This window comes from Kryptolebias marmoratus, linkage group LG22, assembly GCF_001649575.2.
Source record: "Kryptolebias marmoratus isolate JLee-2015 linkage group LG22, ASM164957v2, whole genome shotgun sequence".
NCBI classification, from domain to species: domain Eukaryota; kingdom Metazoa; phylum Chordata; class Actinopteri; order Cyprinodontiformes; family Rivulidae; genus Kryptolebias; species Kryptolebias marmoratus.
The window spans coordinates 11,119,457-11,137,827 of NC_051451.1; the positions used below are offsets into that span (position 1 = coordinate 11,119,457).

At 40.4% G+C, this 18,371-nt stretch overlaps 1 protein-coding gene across 5 annotated transcripts in view; it reads right to left on the bottom strand.

Moving 5' to 3' along the window:
• hspa12a (heat shock protein 12A) overlaps nt 1–18,371 on the bottom strand; it is a 44,116-nt gene that overhangs the window by 6,217 nt on the left and 19,528 nt on the right. For 2 of the 5 annotated variants that reach the window (XM_017421729.2, XM_017421730.3), the window contains exons 4-11: nt 17,813–17,999; nt 16,180–16,284; nt 15,936–16,052; nt 11,176–11,347; nt 10,961–10,978; nt 5,692–5,778; nt 1,630–1,734; nt 1,284–1,542 (exon numbers count right to left, since the gene is read on the bottom strand). In XM_017421729.2, the coding sequence (XP_017277218.1) occupies nt 1,284–1,542; nt 1,630–1,734; nt 5,692–5,778; nt 10,961–10,978; nt 11,176–11,347; nt 15,936–16,052; nt 16,180–16,284; nt 17,813–17,999 (1,050 nt within the window). The remainder of the gene's footprint in view (nt 1–1,283; nt 1,543–1,629; nt 1,735–5,691; nt 5,779–10,960; nt 10,979–11,175; nt 11,348–15,935; nt 16,053–16,179; nt 16,285–17,812; nt 18,000–18,371) is intronic. The other 3 variants (XM_017421733.3, XM_017421732.3, XM_017421734.2) reach the window with 2 other exon arrangements.

Sequence of the window (18,371 nt, forward strand, 5' to 3'; positions counted from 1 at the left end):
TTAAATTCAAAATATAATACTTCTGTTAAAAATATTGTTAATAAGATCCACAATGTGTACGATCTACTGGAAGTGTCAAATGATCTCAGAGTATATACACCTGCTTTGATAGTCCCCAGAGAAACTCCTCTACGCAGTTTGGGTTACCACCAAGCAAGAGACATCATGAAGACCAAGGAACTCTCAAAACAGGTCAGAGACAAAGTTGCGGGGAAGTACAAATCAGGGTAGGAGAATAAAAAAGTATCCCAGATTGATAAACATCCTTCAGAGCTCCAATAAATCTGTTATTAGAAAATGAAAGGATGATGCCACGACAGCAAACCGACCAAGACTGGATCCTCCACCAGACCTTATGGAGCAGACGAGGAGGGCCACCAGAGAAGCAACCAGGAGGCTAAAGATAACCCTGCACACGGCACAGAGCTGGACTTCATGGAAGAGTGGTCAAGAAAACAAGTAGGATGTTTCTTCCCCCAACATGTGGAGGAAGGTGCTGCAGTCAGACGAGGATGAAGGATAAGACCATGTCTGGCGCACACCTATCACCTCTTATCATGCTGAGAACACCATCCCGACAGGGATGCACGGTGGTGGCAGCATCATGCTGCAGGGATGCTTTTCATCAGCAGGGGCTGGGAAACTGGTCAGAACATTCCAGGGATTTAAGAACGGGAAGAAGCTTCTTTATTTATTAGGTATTTTTAGAAATACTTAAAACATGTTTTTTTTTTATTCATTTAACCAACAAAAAAAGAAATATTACCAAAGGTGGAGATTGAGAATAGTTTTCACATACCTTGTCTTTTTAATTTGAGCCAATCAAATTGATATTTTGGTGAGTTTTTTTCTTTTGAGTGTATGCATGTGGCGCTTCTCTTTTTATATTTTTACACACAACTAAATAGGCATTCCCTTAATAAGTGTGTCAGATTTAGGTCAGTGAGAGGTTTTATAATTTGTCCAAGGAGGACACGTCATCAAGCTTCCAGGGCTAAAGATCAATTCCAGATGTTTCATTTGAAAGACGACCACACTACAGCTACACCATGGCCGCCCTTGTGATCAATTTATTTTACCCAGTTTGCCTCAGCCTTGCCTCTGGAGACCAACACGTACACGTCTGTATACTTGACGCCGCCAGTCTGTTGAATAATAGATCCTGGAATAATCCATAATGCCCATCTGCTGTAGTCCACGAACAGCGCGAGCAGATGTGTGACGGTTCCAGTATTTCGGCTCAAGGTTTCCCGCCCTTCGGTCGCAGTCTTGTTTATACTCACTTGCTTTTGCGTAGGGCGTGCTCCACACTGTGGCCGCGGAACTTCTTGTAGTAGTCGATGAAGGAGAAGGGCAGGTTGATATTGAGGGGGTTGGTCCGGTCGGGAGCTGCCGCTCGCTTCCGAGACTCAAACGCGATCATCAAGTCCACCCAGGCGGCCGGCCTCTTTACTTTGAACTGGTCGATAAAATCCTGGCCGAAGATCTTACACAGCAGCTTCTCAAATTCGTAGTCGACCCCGATGGAGCCGTAGGGTCCGCCTGAGAAAGGAAGGAATTGCAAAAGCGACTTGATCCATAAACGAAGACGCTTCGGCGGCAAAACCAAATAATTTCGGGGTTTAATACCTGAGGCTTTGTACAGCTCTTTTAGATGACCCTCTGGAAGCCGGATCTGATGCACGGTCAGGTCCACGGTTCCTCCGCCACAGTCCATTACCACGTACCGATCGCCTGTCAGGGAAAACAGGTAAATATAAAACACAGTGAGCCGCAGCTACTTACAGACATCTGCAAATGGATTTTATCGAACAGAAAGCCTTCTGCCTGATGCCTAGCATCACATGAATGTAATTCCGCAGGCAGTCCTGGCGACCTTCGCCTGTTACGTACACCCTCATCACCAAACGATGAGGTGTTAAGAAAAAGGAACGTAATAAGATAAAGATGGTGGATGGCAGCTGGCAGTTTGGACCGTAATTGACTTACGCAGTAAAAGCCATTAAAGGTTATTCTATTTTGCAGCTATTTAAATTTCATAGTTTGGCTGAAATAACTGTGTAATGCAAAACAACATGTAGTGTAAAGATCTATAACAGCGATCCTAAATTAACCAGCAATGTCCGCCTAAAGACATCAGTCTCAAGCAAATGTAATTTTGCAGTAACACGTCATACGAACCTATGAGATAAACAGGTTTTAAAGTCTCAGGAATGATAAACACATAGGAGTCCATCCAGTTTGGATAAAAACCTTTATTTTCCCAACTCAGCGTTTCTCTTTTAGTCACAGCCAGGCTGAGTTTCTCCACTCATGGTGTCTTCTCATGTCTGTACCCGTCCATGGGTTAGCTTCTCTCTGCAGAGCTCGAAAAACCAGCCCACAGATAAGCAAAGGGAAACAAAGGGAGAGGAGCCCAGCCCAGGAATTACCATGAAGACTAGAAAATGTGCACAAGTTAGAGAAAAATCCTTTGTTTTGAAATTTAACTTTGATCTGGCTCCAAAAAAATACTTCATTTTGAGACTATATCCAGACCACCATCTGCCATTTGGGGACCTTTTGTCTATAAAATAGAGTTTGTATGAACTGCTGTGAAACTTGAAATCTTTTAAGATGGCAACAATCCACTTTGGAAGTGATTTCATTCAGACCTTACTGATGAGCTAATAATGGCTTCTCCCAATGAACCCAAATCCAAAGCAGACTGCTGCCAGCTTTAGGCTCCAATCTTCAAAATTTCATGTGTATGCTATCTTTTGATCTTTTGCACCGCCATTGCTTTTGCATTACACAATTATTTGGGCATAAATGTTAGGAAAACCACGTGACTGTTGTGGAGAAATAAGATCTACCGGTAAGCACAAAGAGATGTCTTTGTTAGGTGTAACAGAACTGTCATGTGTAGTTATTATCTGTTCCGTTTGATGCCAGCTCATATTGCTCTTAAAGCATTACACCCCCCCAGTTATGATGAAACTGGTGCTGATAAGCTCATGTAAAAGACATTAATGCTTTGCTTGACATTTCTATGTTATAAATGATTAAAAATCGATAAGCTGGGTCTTCCTGTCTCCCTTATCTTTTTGCTATGACGGTGGCCCCTGGATGGCCTAGAAGTCCTTTGTGTTGCTACTGCTGGTGCTATTTAGGCTTGTAAATATCTTAAGAAATCTATGTATTAAACTGTGTATAAATAATGTTTGCATGAACCAGTCAGTCCAGTTGGATGTAAACTCAAAGTTGATCGAGAAGCGATTTACAACAGGCAACCTATTAATGATTTGCAGCTTTTAGACAAAAAAACAGGTCAACGTTGTTGAAATTTTCCTTAAAAGTAATTTTTTCCTCGTTACTAAATAATCTTTTTTTTTTCTACTTGATGTGGAAAATGCAATAAATTGTAAGAATCTTAAAATGTCATTTTATGTATAAAGAGAGAATGTTTTACTGGGAAATGAAAAAAGGTCAGCGTGATTGCGTTTTCGTTTTTCCCACTGTTTGCCTTTTATTTTTCTGCGTGAGTATCCTTCAGGAATCATTACCTAATGCGTAATGCTCGTGCGACTGCTTCTCCACGTGAGGAGCACATTTGTAACTCCAGTCGGCGAAGGCCAGTGCAAAATGGGAAAACAAAATTTAGATAGAACTGTTATGTGTGAGCAGTTGAAAAAAAAAATGTAATTAAAAGGATATTGAGACTTAAAACCAATGCTGAAACCAAGGCCTTAAAATTCTAAAAATGCTCAATAAATTAATTTAGGAAATCCTACCTAATTAGACATGTTTTGGCTCTATTTATGTACTTTTTTGTATAGATATTACAAGTCACTGCATTTGTTTAAACTCCTTTTAAAAATACAACTATAATATTTTAGTTTTAATGACATTTTTAGTTGTTTAGCAATGAACAAAAGCAAATCTGTTTTTACAATTATCAACTCAAATGACTCAAAATATGATGACTGAGTTGTTCTGTCACGATTTGTACTCACTTGAGGTAATTCTGCATTTATCACATTCCTATTTAACTGTATTTTCAGGCTTATTTTGCAGTTTTGTTAAATTTATTAGAACAAATAAGGACACGAGTTTGTTTTCGCTTTTCTTTTAGGTTGAGAATCTAACTTTGTGTGTGTTTTATTACAGCAACAGCAGCTGTTTCAGACAAAAGCAGAGACAACAGAAATTAGGTTGGAGATGGCACACAAAGACAGTTAGCAGAGGTGTAAGAGCTGATGATGTTAGGAACAGGCAAGTATTCAAACTGTGTAATGTAGAGCTAGTTACCTGTTTAATTATGATGCCTGTACAGGAGTATTAGAATGGGAGTTATTCTATCACTAAATGTGCATGCAAAGTTAAGCAACTGTTCATTCAATATTATTTATCTCCATTAATGCAGTTTGAGTCTGGTCTTTGGTGTTTGTAGCAGTTATGATAACACTGTTAATAGATATCTTTTAAAGTTTATTAGTGAGCCAATATATAAGAAACAAACAAGTACATTAAGAAAAAAAACAACTCTTAAATCACATATCTAAAGGAAACAATGCTAATTTGTATTTGAACACAAAAAGTTAAATCCCAATACTAGAATTGCTACCAATAAGTTTTCTTTTAAAGACTTATAACACCACAGGGTCCAAATAGGTGAGAGGTTAAGTAGACATACAGCTGCAATCAAAAGTTTACATCCACCCATCAAATAAGGAAAGAACGTTTTCTGATAAAGATCGAGCTATTTGGTCCCAATAATAGGACGTATGCTTGGATGACTTTCAAATTTAAGAATACTGTATCAACTGTCAGGCATGATGGTGTTAGCATCATGGTGTGGTACTGATGCACAAAGTGACTGGAATAAGGAAGAACTAAGACCACCTTCAAATTCTTCTAATTTAACCCCTTGAAACTTGAAAATATGTGGGTGATCCAACAGGGCGATGATCCCAAACACGCATCGAAACCGTTTTCTGAATGGATGAATCAGGCTACCATTAATCTTCTGGGATGGCCTTCCCAAATCAACGACCTCAACTCCATTGAAAATTCGTGGACTTTGCTTAAAAGCCAGAAAACCCACCGATTTAAAGGATTTCTACCAATTTCGCCAAGAAGCGTGGTGAAATTAGCAACCAGAATTGTGCCAGAAACCAGTTGATGGTTACAGATTAGTGTGGTCAAAGTGCAACTTGCTAAAGGACATTTAACCAAATATTAGTGGGGAGTGTATGCATATATTTGAGTCTGTATGCAAAAGTTTGACCAGATGTGGATTAGAGAAATTTTACAATGAATTCAAACTGGTGAGCCCAACTCTTCATTTTAAAAACCATTTAAGTTTCAAATTGTTGATGTAAACTTCTGATTGCAGCTGTACACTTTGTATACAGTGTGTATGTTAAATTACAACTAAGTCAAATTATATTATAAAGTTAAAGAAAAACATGTAAATCATTCTGAGACAAGACAAAATAGATAACAATGAAATCCGCTGAGGACTGCAAATAATACATTTTCTATGGCTCTCTTGAGTATTAGTTCTTCATTTAATAAACATGCTCCTATTGTAATGTGTCTAAATCTAATGTTAATAGAAAACAGCAAGAGTGTTCGTTCTAAAAAAAAAAAAATCTAAAAAAAGTGAAAAGGAAATCAAAATAGATGAGTACAAGAAGAGAACTCTACCTTCTTCCAGCTCCGACCAAAGCTCCCCTATGACATTTTCCACCAAAAAGGTGCGACTCTGTCGGTTGCGCCGCACAAGCTCCTTAGCTGGTTGTTAACAGAGAGAGAACGTCGTGATGAGTGTGATGATGGAGTGAAGCTCTGCTCTGTGAAGCTGTGAAGCTTACATATAGTACAGTGCAGCAGCGGACTGAGGTGCACATATCTGTACACTGTGAGTTCAGGCAAGCCATTAAACGGTTACTGCATTGTCTTGTACAGCGGCTTCAAAAATGACCAAAAGCCCTTTCAGTTTATGGATGAACTTGTAAATTTAAACTGAAATGGAAAATGTAGACGTCTTGTTGATTAATCTAAATGTAATTTAAAAAGTTAAGGAAATTGTGACAAGGGATATACTGTATATCTAAACCTTGGAGTATTCCCAATAACATAACGGTCTCACTATTTCTGAAGTGGAAGACGTTTCTCTACTTTTCTAGCTATCTAGTCAACAAACAAGAGCTTTACAGAAGAGGCAATAAACACAGGCTACAATGCTGGCTTTAAATGTTTTTGTTTTTTTATTAGTACTGACCTGGAGTCACCGTCTTAGTTAGCAAGACATCTCTTCATACCCTCTCTGGTTACCCTGACTTTTGGTAGCTTCTTTTTTTAAAGACCAAGCTCACTTTTTAGTCAGTAGCCCAACAATACTTTCGTCAGTCTACTTGTTCTTACAAGACCTTTGGCCTCTGAACTGCCAAGCTGCTCAGCTTTTCAGCTGGTTAGTGTTTTCACGTGTCAGATTGTTTGACATTTTTGTTCCCTGGTCCTTCAACCTCCCTAGAAAAAGGCCAGCGCCTGATTAGCCAACTCTCCTCTGCCACCATGTCACTCAGCCTAAATGCTAAAATTAAATGGTAAATGGTCCACACTAATAGTCTTTTTAACCTCATTGCTGTGTTTCTCATTCACCCTTACACACTCTCATACAGCAAACTAGGACTAACAAGGGGGATACAGCATCTTGCTCAAAAACCTACTGGCAATCTTGCAATACTGGAGATTGAAGACCCGATCTTCTAACTGGAAGATGATCTCTTTATCACTAAGCCATGGGGAAGATGTCCCCAGCTTTCTTCCCCTTCACCTGCCTTGCCATTTGCAACAGACAGACCTTTGGTTACCTGGCCATTGGTAAGTACTTAAAGTGATCAGTTAGAGGAGAAAGGACTTCAATGTCTAGACTTCCAAAGTCTCAAAAGTAAGCTTGCTAAGAAAGAGGTGTGGTTGTGTTTGTCACAGGCACAGGGTCATTAGCTGGGTCAACCAAGAAAATGTAGTGCACTTCAAAAACTGGCACTAGCAAGGGGGACTACTGATGGAGCAGTAAAGGCATTATTTATGAAGCAAAACTATGTAGAAAAAAACACCACAACAAAATGCAATAAAGCCGAAGCTACTGTTACATGCGATCATGTAGCTACGGTGACAGATTTAGGTTCTAATGATACAAACGGCAGAAAACAAATATGTGCATATGCAACAAATATGCATGAAAGATATTAAAGCAATGTGAACTAAGGTTTACTATCTAAACAGGAAGACCTTGAGAAAGTAGATGTCAAAGGGACATTTCCTGCTACACTAAAAAAAGAGAAAAATAAAAAAAAAAAAAAAAAAACTAAGGTCAGCTTTTCAACTCTTATTATCTGCACCAGGAACATGAGAGAGGTCTGCTGTTCACATTACATCACTCCAACATTCCAGCAACATCATTACAGCAGCATTACTTACGTCCCGAGGCAGTTTGAAGAATGGTTTTCCATTTTAAAAAGTTTGGCAGGCACTTATAAGCCAGTCATTAAGATAATTTAAATAGTGCAAAGTGATATCACCAAAAGCTCACTTTCTAAAAGGAGACAATAAAACCCATCATAGACAAAAATAGCAAAGCTTGCTTTTACGATCCTGAGGTCAGGATACCATAATGTGCCACCTTAATTAGGTTCATGTTAAAAAGTATGCTTTAAATAAGAAAATGTACAAATCGAAAAATGATTTTCACCAGGACAAAATACCATAGATGTCATTTTGAACGCAACCTGTAGGTTATGATCTGCATTCTCCAAACGTAAGGCCCCTTTTGCAATGGATTATGACCCTACTTCTGCTCTCTACCTATTCGAAATCTGAAAAACCCTCTTCAATGTGAAGGCAACACTGCTACACTCTAAGTACTACTCACCAGATATGTTTTTCCTGCTATTTTCTGTGGCCCAGAGATGCTTTCTAGCGTCCTCGCAAGGCTCTATCCATCAGTAGCATGCTCCTACAACTATACTAGCATGTATGGCCACACTTACGGGGTTATTCAGAAAAGATCTGGGGCTGAAGCACTGAATGCCCAGGTCTAACCCTGCTGATGGTTTCAGCCGCGCTGTGGAGGTGGAACCACCATTCAGCCGAATGGAAGGATCCACTTAAGGGGTTTTCTGTGCAGAACATCAACCACATCCACCCTTCTTCCTGCCTTGTCCAACAAACCTAATCATGAATGGAATAAGAGCCTCTTAATTTGCGTCCAATGAAGCTGAGCGTGGCACACAGCGTATATTGGCACATGAAGAACAGAAATTAATCATTAAAGCTGCATGGTGAGTGTGTTGCGTGTCCAGTGCGGGCATGACGGTGTCATAGCCTCGGCAAGAGGCCAGCGTGGCCAGAACTGTTCCAAATTCTTTGACAACCAAGCCATGCCATCAGCACGGGCACCTCAACATGGATATGCTGCCACAACTGTCACCAAGCTCCACCCATGATCCTAATATGAAGCCACCACAACATCAAATAGCTACAATCTCTCTACAGATATTGTTGAGCATGCCCAAAACCCTTAACAGCCTATACACATAATAGGGAAACCAAGGCATTTTTAATATGACCCTGAAGAACTCCCCAAAACCTTATAAAGTCTATCCATGTTTTGGCTATTTTTAATGTCTTATTAGGTTGTCAGCCAGTGTGACGGAGGCCTAAGACTGCATTCTTTACCAAAAGCTGCACTGCTCTGGTTGAGCACTGGTCCAAGTGAGATATGACTGATAGGATAGATAATATGCTGCTATGTCTATATTTCCTGTTTTATATTATATGTTATTTTCCAACAATGTGACCAAAGCATGTTACATTTTAACAGGGTTTTACAAATTAATCTTCACTTGTAAATAACAGTCATAAAATGTAGCCTTTAAACTTTGGTTCCTTTAAAAGCCTCTGAGGTAAAAACACATCTTAAATGTATTTGACGCAGTCATTTATTTGAGGGATAGTGGCGTGACACAAAAATTAGCAAATTTCCATAAAACATAGTCAAGGGCATGACATTCAAGAAAACACTTGTGAGTAAAAAGAAAAAAGGAAGTGAAAAGATGGGATAATCGGTTTTCAGATGATTACTAGGTTTGCTTTAATTACAAGCATGCAAACAAAAACTGTAAGTTTATATGGAGGACTAAGTGGCAGATTTACTCTCCCTTTGTGCTCTGCTGCAAAGTGAGTTTTGGCGTCAGAGTTAAGATGCTGGTACTGAACGACATTGAACTGGCCTGGCCTTGGTTCATAGATGTTTGAGAGAGTTTCAATTTCAGGGGATAAACTTTACAGAAGGAAGTGTTTAAATGAACACTGACACAGCTTTGCGTGACATGAATCATTGCAAGCTACAGTGGTATTTGCATAATTTATCAATTTGTCCGCTTGCTTGTGTTAAATTGTGGATTGGTGAATAATAAAAAAGAGCTTGTGGAACAGCACATTTTTGTAATCCCAGCTGCAGAATTGCACACTTTACAGACTTTGCTCGCATAAAGATTGCAAATCTGCCCATAAATGTTGGATCTAATAAATTTATAGACACTATAATTCCTCTTTTTCAATAGTGTTGGGACAAAAACTTTGCACCATACAATTTTAAAGGATGTGTGGGGGGACAGGAAGGATGAGGTGTGTTTTGGGTTTGCTGTTGCTGCTTCACGTGGTTGTTTTGTGTTAAAAATCTATTTATTTTACTCCTATTTACAGTCATGGGGAAAAAGAAAAGAGCACACCGTCTTTGAGTTCTAGGGTTTCTGTATTGGGACGTAATAAAAATGATACTAAAATGATTTAAATCTAACCTCAAATGTAAAACACAGAGGAGATTCCACTATGTCATTATTCATTATTCACCAAAATGGCGTCAATCTTCTGAGGACTGGGCGTCCAAGTAAACTCATCCCAAGGTCAGGCTCCACACCTCAAGTTTGCAAAGCTACATCTGGATGAACCACCAGACTTCTGGGACAATGTTGTTTGGACAGACAAGACCAAAGTGAAGCCGTTTGATCGTATTGCACAGCTTCCAACAAAACAAATCTGCTCAAACACCTCATACCATCTGTCAAGCACAGTGGTGGAGGCTTGATGATTTGGGTTTGGTTTTCCAGCCACAGGACCTGGGCGGCTATTAGTCATTGAGTCAATCGTGAATTTGTTCGAGCCCAAGCAGTTCATCTACAAAAGAACGGCTGAAAAAGAAATGGTCCGGTCAAAGTCCAGACCTGATTACAAATGATACGGTGGGACCTGAAGAGAGCTGAGCAGAAACAAATGTCTGCAAACCTCATTGAACAGTAGCAACATTGTAAAGGAGAGTGGGCCAAAATTACTTCCCAACAATGAGAGACCAATAAAGTCAGAGAGAAAACAACTACTGACTGTTCCTACTGTTAAAGAAGGTTTTATAATCTGTTTAATCACAGGGTGAACTTACTTTTTCACACGGCTTTTCCACTTTAAATTATTTTTTTGGTTAATAAATAATGAAACGATGGAATCTGCTGTGTGTTTTCGTCCACTTCAGGTTATATTTAACTAATTGGAACCAGTAAATATCAAATCATCTTTAAAATGCCCTGATATTTAACACCTTTGAGTAGAAAGACGGTGGGACTTTCTTTTTTCCCCATGATGGTATTTTAGTTTCACTTCTATACAGTGGGTAGTACATCTAGGTATTAACCGGTTCATCCCATACATACTGTACGTATTAATACAGTACTATAATGCTTGTTTTGACTGGTAATAAATAAGTATTGAATTTCATTCTAATATGCATTTGTTATTTCAGCACTCTAAGAAAAGAAGCAAAAGCAAGTTAAATGTGATGGTTTAAAGAAAGAAAGAAAACGTCAGTGTGCCTTTGAACCTTCATGCAATTTGTGTCTGATTGTGAAATGCTATTTACCATGGCCAGGAGACACTACTGCAGGAAACCACATTCAACAGGAAGAAAACAAGTTATTATGTCAGTATAAATGATGCTGTCGTGAGTCAGACTTGATACAGTAGAAGGAAATATTACTTATATTGAATCTGAAGTGACATACTGTACGGAGGTACCTTCAGGGTGTTTCTGTAAAACAACTTAAAGTGTTAAATGTGAGTGCTGATGGGACGTACCTTGGCTCATTCCACTCCCCACATTGTCGTTGGGGCTAAACCCGTTCTGGGTGGTCTGCGTGCCCAGGTCAACCATCTGATGGAGGCGGAGCTTGCGGCAATAGATTGACGCTGCTTCGGGCTCTAAAGCGATGATCAGCTGCTCCGGGTTTTCACGAGGCACCAGACCAGACTACAGAGGGGCAGAGGAGATAATGTCATCACTTCAGGTTGTTTGAGAATCACTTTTGGGTTCTTAGAAATAGAAACACATCGAGATTAAAAATTAGTACGATCCGGATCATAATCTGGATCAACACCAAAATTGAATCCATTGATTTTTGTGACGACCCCAACATTTCCTGAACATTTCATCCAAATGTGTTCATTAGGTTTTAACTAACTAAGGTTTTTGCTAACAGACAAACAAACCAACGGACCGAAAACAGAACTTCCTTGGTGGAGGGAACAAAAGGGTCACATGTCGGAGCAGAGACAAGTTTTTAACAAAGGGGATACCTTTGACTTTGACCTTTGACCCCATGAACCCTGAAATCAACAGACATCATATTTGACCCCTGAGGTGTCCAGCTGGGCAGTTTGACATTCCTACATCACACTGTTGCAGAGTTAGAGCACTAGGTCAACTGTGAGGTTGACCTTTGACTCCATGACCTTGAAATCAATCGTAATCACCCTTGACCCATGAGGCGTCCAGCTGGGCAGCTTAATTTTCTTCCATTACATGGTTGCATAGGTAGAGCACAAGGTCATCTGTGTCCTTGACCTTTGACCCTATCATCTTGAAATCAACAGTGATCACCCCCGACCCATGAGGTGTCCAGCTGTGGAGTTTTACATTCCTGTCATCCAGCTGCAGAGTTAGAGAACAAGCTGCTCTGGGACCTTGACCTTTGACTGGATGACAACCAAAATTGAATCCCTTGTTCCTCGTACCATGTTTGATGTTTCTTGAAAATTTCATGAAAATCTGTTCACAGCTTTTTGAGTAGTCATGTACACAGGGTGATTGAGGACCACTCCTATTTTATTTGTTTTGGTCGGTGGAGTAAAGGTTTGCATGAGCCGCAAAAAAACTTTAGAGATTGGAGTTGTTTTAATATGTCAATATTCCACTGTTAGCTCGTCAGTCCGGTCAGAATTAAAGGATATGTTTTCAAATTGGCGTGGTTCAAACAAATTATCTGCACCAAACATGTTAGTAATTTATAACACCAACAGAAAATGGCCAAAAATCCCTTTAAAGCTTTTCTTTTTAATATAACCTGAAGCTCCCATTATGCACGGAGCCCGTCTGTCTTCATTCCATTAACCTTCCGTGGTCTCTCTCCTACAGTTTGTTTGAGTTCTTGCTTATTTTCTTTTTTCACCTTTCTGCCGCTACATTGGTTTGTACAGTTTAGGCAGAAAAACTGCATTCAGACCACTGATGAGCCAAAAGGCACAAAGTATGAGATTCATCGAAGCCACTCAGCGTTTGGAGCGTCAGGACCTAACCGAAGCCTGTGATAGCTGATGAGGGCTGCTGCATTTTGTTTGTCTTCTGTGACAGAGAGGATAAAATTGGAGAAATCTCAGACAATGATACAACAAAGCAGTCAAGATTAAAACTATTGTTGCAGGTTATAAAGTAGGTTCAAATGACTGAAAAAAAATGTACCTGCGATAAATTACACTTTTCAAAATGAAGCCTTTATTATACCTATTTCAGCTATTTTTAACCATTTCATTTTTGAAAATGTTCAGCTGGCTTTGGACATTATGTCTATGACTTTCATGTTTTTTTTTAACTTTGATGCATTTTAAAAGTTTTCATTTATTCACATTTTTTCCCATTGAAATGAATGAAACCTTTTGTAGAACTGTGTGTGCTCTTCAGCATAACTACTTCGGTATACTTGTTCCATTTTTAGCTTTTAACTACTATTTTGACAAGTTCAGCTTCTGGTAATTTTAGCTTTTAGCTATTCTTTTGCTGTCTTTTGATTGAAGCTACGTTTTGTTAATTTGAGCTTTTTTCTATCGATCTGCTAGTTTTGGCTTTTAGCTACTGTTTTGTTCCTTTTAGATTTTGTTTTGCTAATTTTAACCTGTGTTCTGATCGTTTTACCTTTAACAATGTTCTCAGTGCAGGTAAATCAATTCTTTCTCCAAAAAGTGACCAATGTCTGATTTTTTTCGTCACAAATCCGATATTTTCAAATGCAATCGAGGTCACTGTGTCAAGTCCTGGATGACTGAGAATCTCCACCAAAATATGATACCAACGTTGGTTTCGCATCATGTTGATACTGCTGTGTTGGGATTGATATTTGAGTTTGTTTCTCTCTTCTACGTTTGCTCATCGCTGCTGTACCAAAAGTGTAATTCGGTGCCAGAGCAGACAGGAAGTGGCAAGAGCAAACATGAACACAGGATGAAGCAAGCATGGCAGATGGTCATTTTGTTGGCTCCGATTGCACAACAGGTTCGGAATTGAAACACACGCTAACATGTGTAGCATCCAAATATACTTTTACAAACGTAGCGTGCCGCAAAGATCACTTCTTTATAAGTCAGAAAGATGTGGATTATAATGTGGACAACAAGGCAAAAGATTTGGATCCCAGTAAAAGCTCTAAAGTAAGCATTTTGACCTGCATTTTTACAGAAAACGCAGTTTCTCTGGTTCCAGTTGTTATTATTCTGTTAATTTGTTTGCCTTTTGACCCAAAACTGAGCTAAATGAGTAGTGAATTTCATGCTTTGAAAGAGTTCCAAGAAGATAAACAGCACTGGGTGTGAAGGAGGATAAAATGGAAGAGAGAAGGCTGAGGGATGATTTACTCTGAGAGGAGGAGTCGTTCCTGCGCCGTTCCCTCGCTTTTCTTTTTCTCCCTTCCTCCACCCCTCTCCCTCCCCACCACCCTGTCCTCTGTGAACAGCCAATCAAATGAATCTCAGCGCCCGATGCTGAGTCACTGTAGCTCCCCCTCCCCTCCCGTCACTTCCTCTCGCCATCCGCTCAACGCTCCGTCTCTCCTCCAGCCCCCACTGCTTGTATCAGCTAAAATCTCTCCCCCTCCGTCATGCAGCAACTCTGCTTCATCTTCTGCATCCCTCCTCTTCTCTTCCGTAACATCATCACAGGGAAGAGAGCAGGGTTTGGTCCTGGAGCACATCACGTACAGCTCAGGTTACTTACATGAACTCGAACGGAGACAGTAAATGTAAGTTTGGAAGATGCTTTTTAAAGATTTAGATGGGAGGACTGTAATAGGAAGCAATACATATGAAATCTGGCTACTCTGGTTTATAATTCACACTAACGTAGGAGGGGTGGAGTCTTCCTTATACAGACACACACACCCACTCAGTATAGCTGTCCTGTGTGTCTCTTGCCTCGGTTATTACTGCAGACAGCCACACCCAGCGATCGCACACGCTGATGGTCTGAACGCTCAAACACATCGGTGGGAAAACCTCTACTCCCACGTACAAGGAAACAGAAATAAATCCTTTATGACAAAGCAGACATTAGATACAGTAGGTTGCAAAGGGACTCACCAGTATTCATCTTTTTGTTTCCTTGTCTTACAACCAATAACTTAACACCTCTACAAAAAACCAGCTCAATTTAATGAGATTCAATGGGGGGTGAAGAAAGTCATGCCTTTAGATTCTCCTTCAACAAGATCGTCACAAAAGAGCACTTTAAGGATCAGATCCGTGGATATTTTACCAGACATAAAAAGAATGAGGTTTCAACATTGTTTTGAAACCTTTAACACAAGTTAAGGTGTTCATCCTGAGATAAACTGAAGTATAAGTGAAGGGTTGATTGTTGTATTTTCTTTGCCTGCGCCTTTTCCTTTTGACTCCCTCTCTCCCCTCTGCCACAGTCTGTAGGGGACGGTTTGTTTGTGTATGCCAGACACGTATGAATCTTAATAGCTGTGCGCCATTGCACCACCTGCACCGTTATACCCCACCTGTGCCAAAACAATGATTGTTCTCTGATTTAAAAATACAAATACATATAAATTTCACTAGACCGACATTTAAGGGAGCGTTCCCCTTTTTCTTCAAGATTCAAAATCTGCCATAAAAGAGGACCTATTATGCAAAAATCACTTTTTGCCAAGCCCCCCCCAAAAAAAAAAAAAAAAACATGTTTTTTGATTGACAATAACTAAATGTTTTCTGGCGTCTGCAAAAACGACCTGTTTCAAAAACCTCGGGATTGTTGCGTCACAATCCCCGTTACCCAGCAACCCGAAGCCGAGCCCAACCCCTCACAGAGCAACCCAAGTGGAGCTCCGCCCATTTCATTACAAGAAGACAGTCATGTCTGCTGGAAAAGGAACCGCTAAGTGCCTCTGTCCCAAAGTCAGAATCCTCACAGTTTGAGTTAATAACGATATAAATGTGGGTCAGATCTGCAGCGTTTAATCCTTCATTGAGTTTTTATGTTTTGAGATGGGACACTGAGTTGGGGGGCGTGGCCAACAGGAGCTTATTTGCAAAAAAGTGACGTAGCCCTAAAACCGCTCATTCTGAAATGAGCTCAAAACAGGCAGAACTGATCAGGTGAAATCTCAATATCTGAGAATGAGTTTGTGTATTAAATGTAATGAAGATGTTTTGTACAGCCCACAGATCTATCCTGACTTGTTCAAGGAAGTGTAATAGGTCCCCTTTAACAAATTTGTTGAGAGCAACCAGATTATACAGAGGCAGCCTGGAAACAAATATTTCAACATAGCAGCTTTTCAGCTCACCTTATAGGCCGCTTCCCTCATGAACTGCTTTGCAGGCATCTTCCAGATGGCGGGAACCGTGATCACCCATCTCACGTCGTTGTTGTCGAAATCACTGCCAGTCTGATCACTCAGCTCCTGTGAGATAAACAGAAACAGAAGTTATTCTGTATGCTGACCAAGTCATCGCACTGTTCCTGACCATTATATGTCTTTTCGAGCAGGTGTATATTTGCGTCAGTGTGCAAGTGTAGCATGGTGTCACCTTTAATGCTTGCTCTTTGAAGAACGCGAGCGCGTACGCAAAGATGTCCAGAGCTTTCACTCGTTTTCCATTCGCCGCGTGGATGTCCGTGTCGATGGACAGATTCTGATGGCAGGGAGAGACAGTCAAGGTAAGAACCGTACGTCACAGGCTTGGGTGCAGCATTTTCACGAGCAGCTCTGAGACTCGGGTGGCTTCGTCGGGGGCTAAGGGTGGGAGCTTCAGGCTAACTCTGATTTGAGGCCAAGTCATGGTAAAAGGCGGCATTTAGCCCCGAGTGTGGATGGGGACTTGAGAACAAAGATCAGGAGATCAGCAGCTTCCTATTACTTTCAGCTTTATAAAATACAGGAATGAATAGGGTGGACTGCACAGAGGATACTACATATTTCTGCTCATATGAGCAGAAAATAATAAACAAAACATTATATATATGTTTCTGTTTTGGTCAAATCTTGAAAATATACACAATCTCTCACAATATGGTCATATTTTGTGTGATCTGTTAGGGCTGAGTATGTGTTGTGAATGACTCTTAGCTACTACCATCCAAAATACCTGAGCTCAATATCTGTAAAACTGACTGGATTATAGCCATGTTTGTGCTGACTAATGTCAGTTAAATGTGACAGCCATCTTGACTCCAGGTGGTAATCAGTATTACATGCACATCCAATGATAACTTTTTTAAAAGTTACGTTAACGTCGGTTAATCGGTTCACAAGATATTTTGCTAACAGACAAACAGGGTTAATGCCAAAGTTTTAAGCAAACATCTACACATCTACACAATGTGTAGAGCTCAGAGTATGTGTTGGGGATAACTCACATCTACTACCACACCAAATGTTAGCTCAATGGCTGTAAAACTGATCGAATTATAGCTATTTTTATGTTTTCTAAGGTCAGTCGGCTATGGTGGAGATCCTGAACTGGGCTGGCTACGAAAGGTAATCAGATTAAGATGTACATTCAGTGATTACGTTCTGAGAGTTTCATTAAAATCCGTCCAGTGGTTTGAGAGATATTTTGCTAACAGACAGATAGCATTGACTCCACTATTTCATGACAAAGTTTCAAACAAAGCTCATACTCTGTGGGTTAGAGCTCAGAGTATGTGTTGGGGATCATTCTCAGCTCTTACCACAACATAATTTAGCTTAATATCTGCAAAATTAACTGAATTATAACCATTTTTGTATTTGCTAAGTTTGATTAACTAGGGCGGCCATCTTAAATTTAATTGACTCCAGAGGTTAATCAGCTGTGTATGTAAATTCAATGATTACTCTCTAAGAGTTTCATTAAAATCCTTCCGGTTATTGATGAAATAGTGGCTCATACACACAGACATTAGAGCTCGCCTTTCAGCGACACTAGCCTAATATTATACATGCCGTCTTTGTCAGAAAAGTCTACCCCAAGGCAAGAAACAGAAAGTCTGCACTCTGCTGCAGCATCAGGTCAGCCTCATCCTGCAGAAACATGACGCATCCCACCAGCCAAGGAGAGACAGTGGCAGCGCAGCTGAACTGCTGCTGCGAGCGAGACGAGTCACCCACAGAGCTGACCCAGGCTGACAAGCTGTTATTGATCATGCGGCGCAGGCGTTCAGCGTTATTTGTGTTCTCACTGCGGTGGTGTGAAGCTTCATTTTGAATTTCTCCAGGTAGAGCCAGTGTTTGGACTCGCTGGGGTCCAAGTCATGGTAGAAGTCCCGGGCGGCGTAGCCGAAGCTGTGGAACTTCCTGTCGGGAGTCAGGAGAATGGTGGTCGGCGTCTTCTGGTTGGACACGCCAGGGTCTCCACCTTCCCAACGCCTGGAAAGAGACAGGTCGATTATTCATTAATGAGCAGGAAAATTTACCTTTCTGTTTTTAGCATATGAGCTCAGCAGTTCTTTCTGAGATGAAATCCTCGTTCATCATCTGCGGATGGAGTTCACATCAGTTATGTACCTCATGCACTCGGCCCTTCAGCTAAACGTGATTTCTGAGTACTTTGGGACGACTCGAGGTCAGTTATTATGAGTGTTATCTGTCCTCCGTGGGGCACGTGATGGGACTGTGGAGGCTACTTCATAAGGAGCACCTGATGTGACAACGACCTAATTGAACAAATCAGGGCAAAAGTTAGGAGAGCAGCTCAGGGCGTCTAAAATAAACAGGTCAAAAGTGGGATCTTCATTGGAC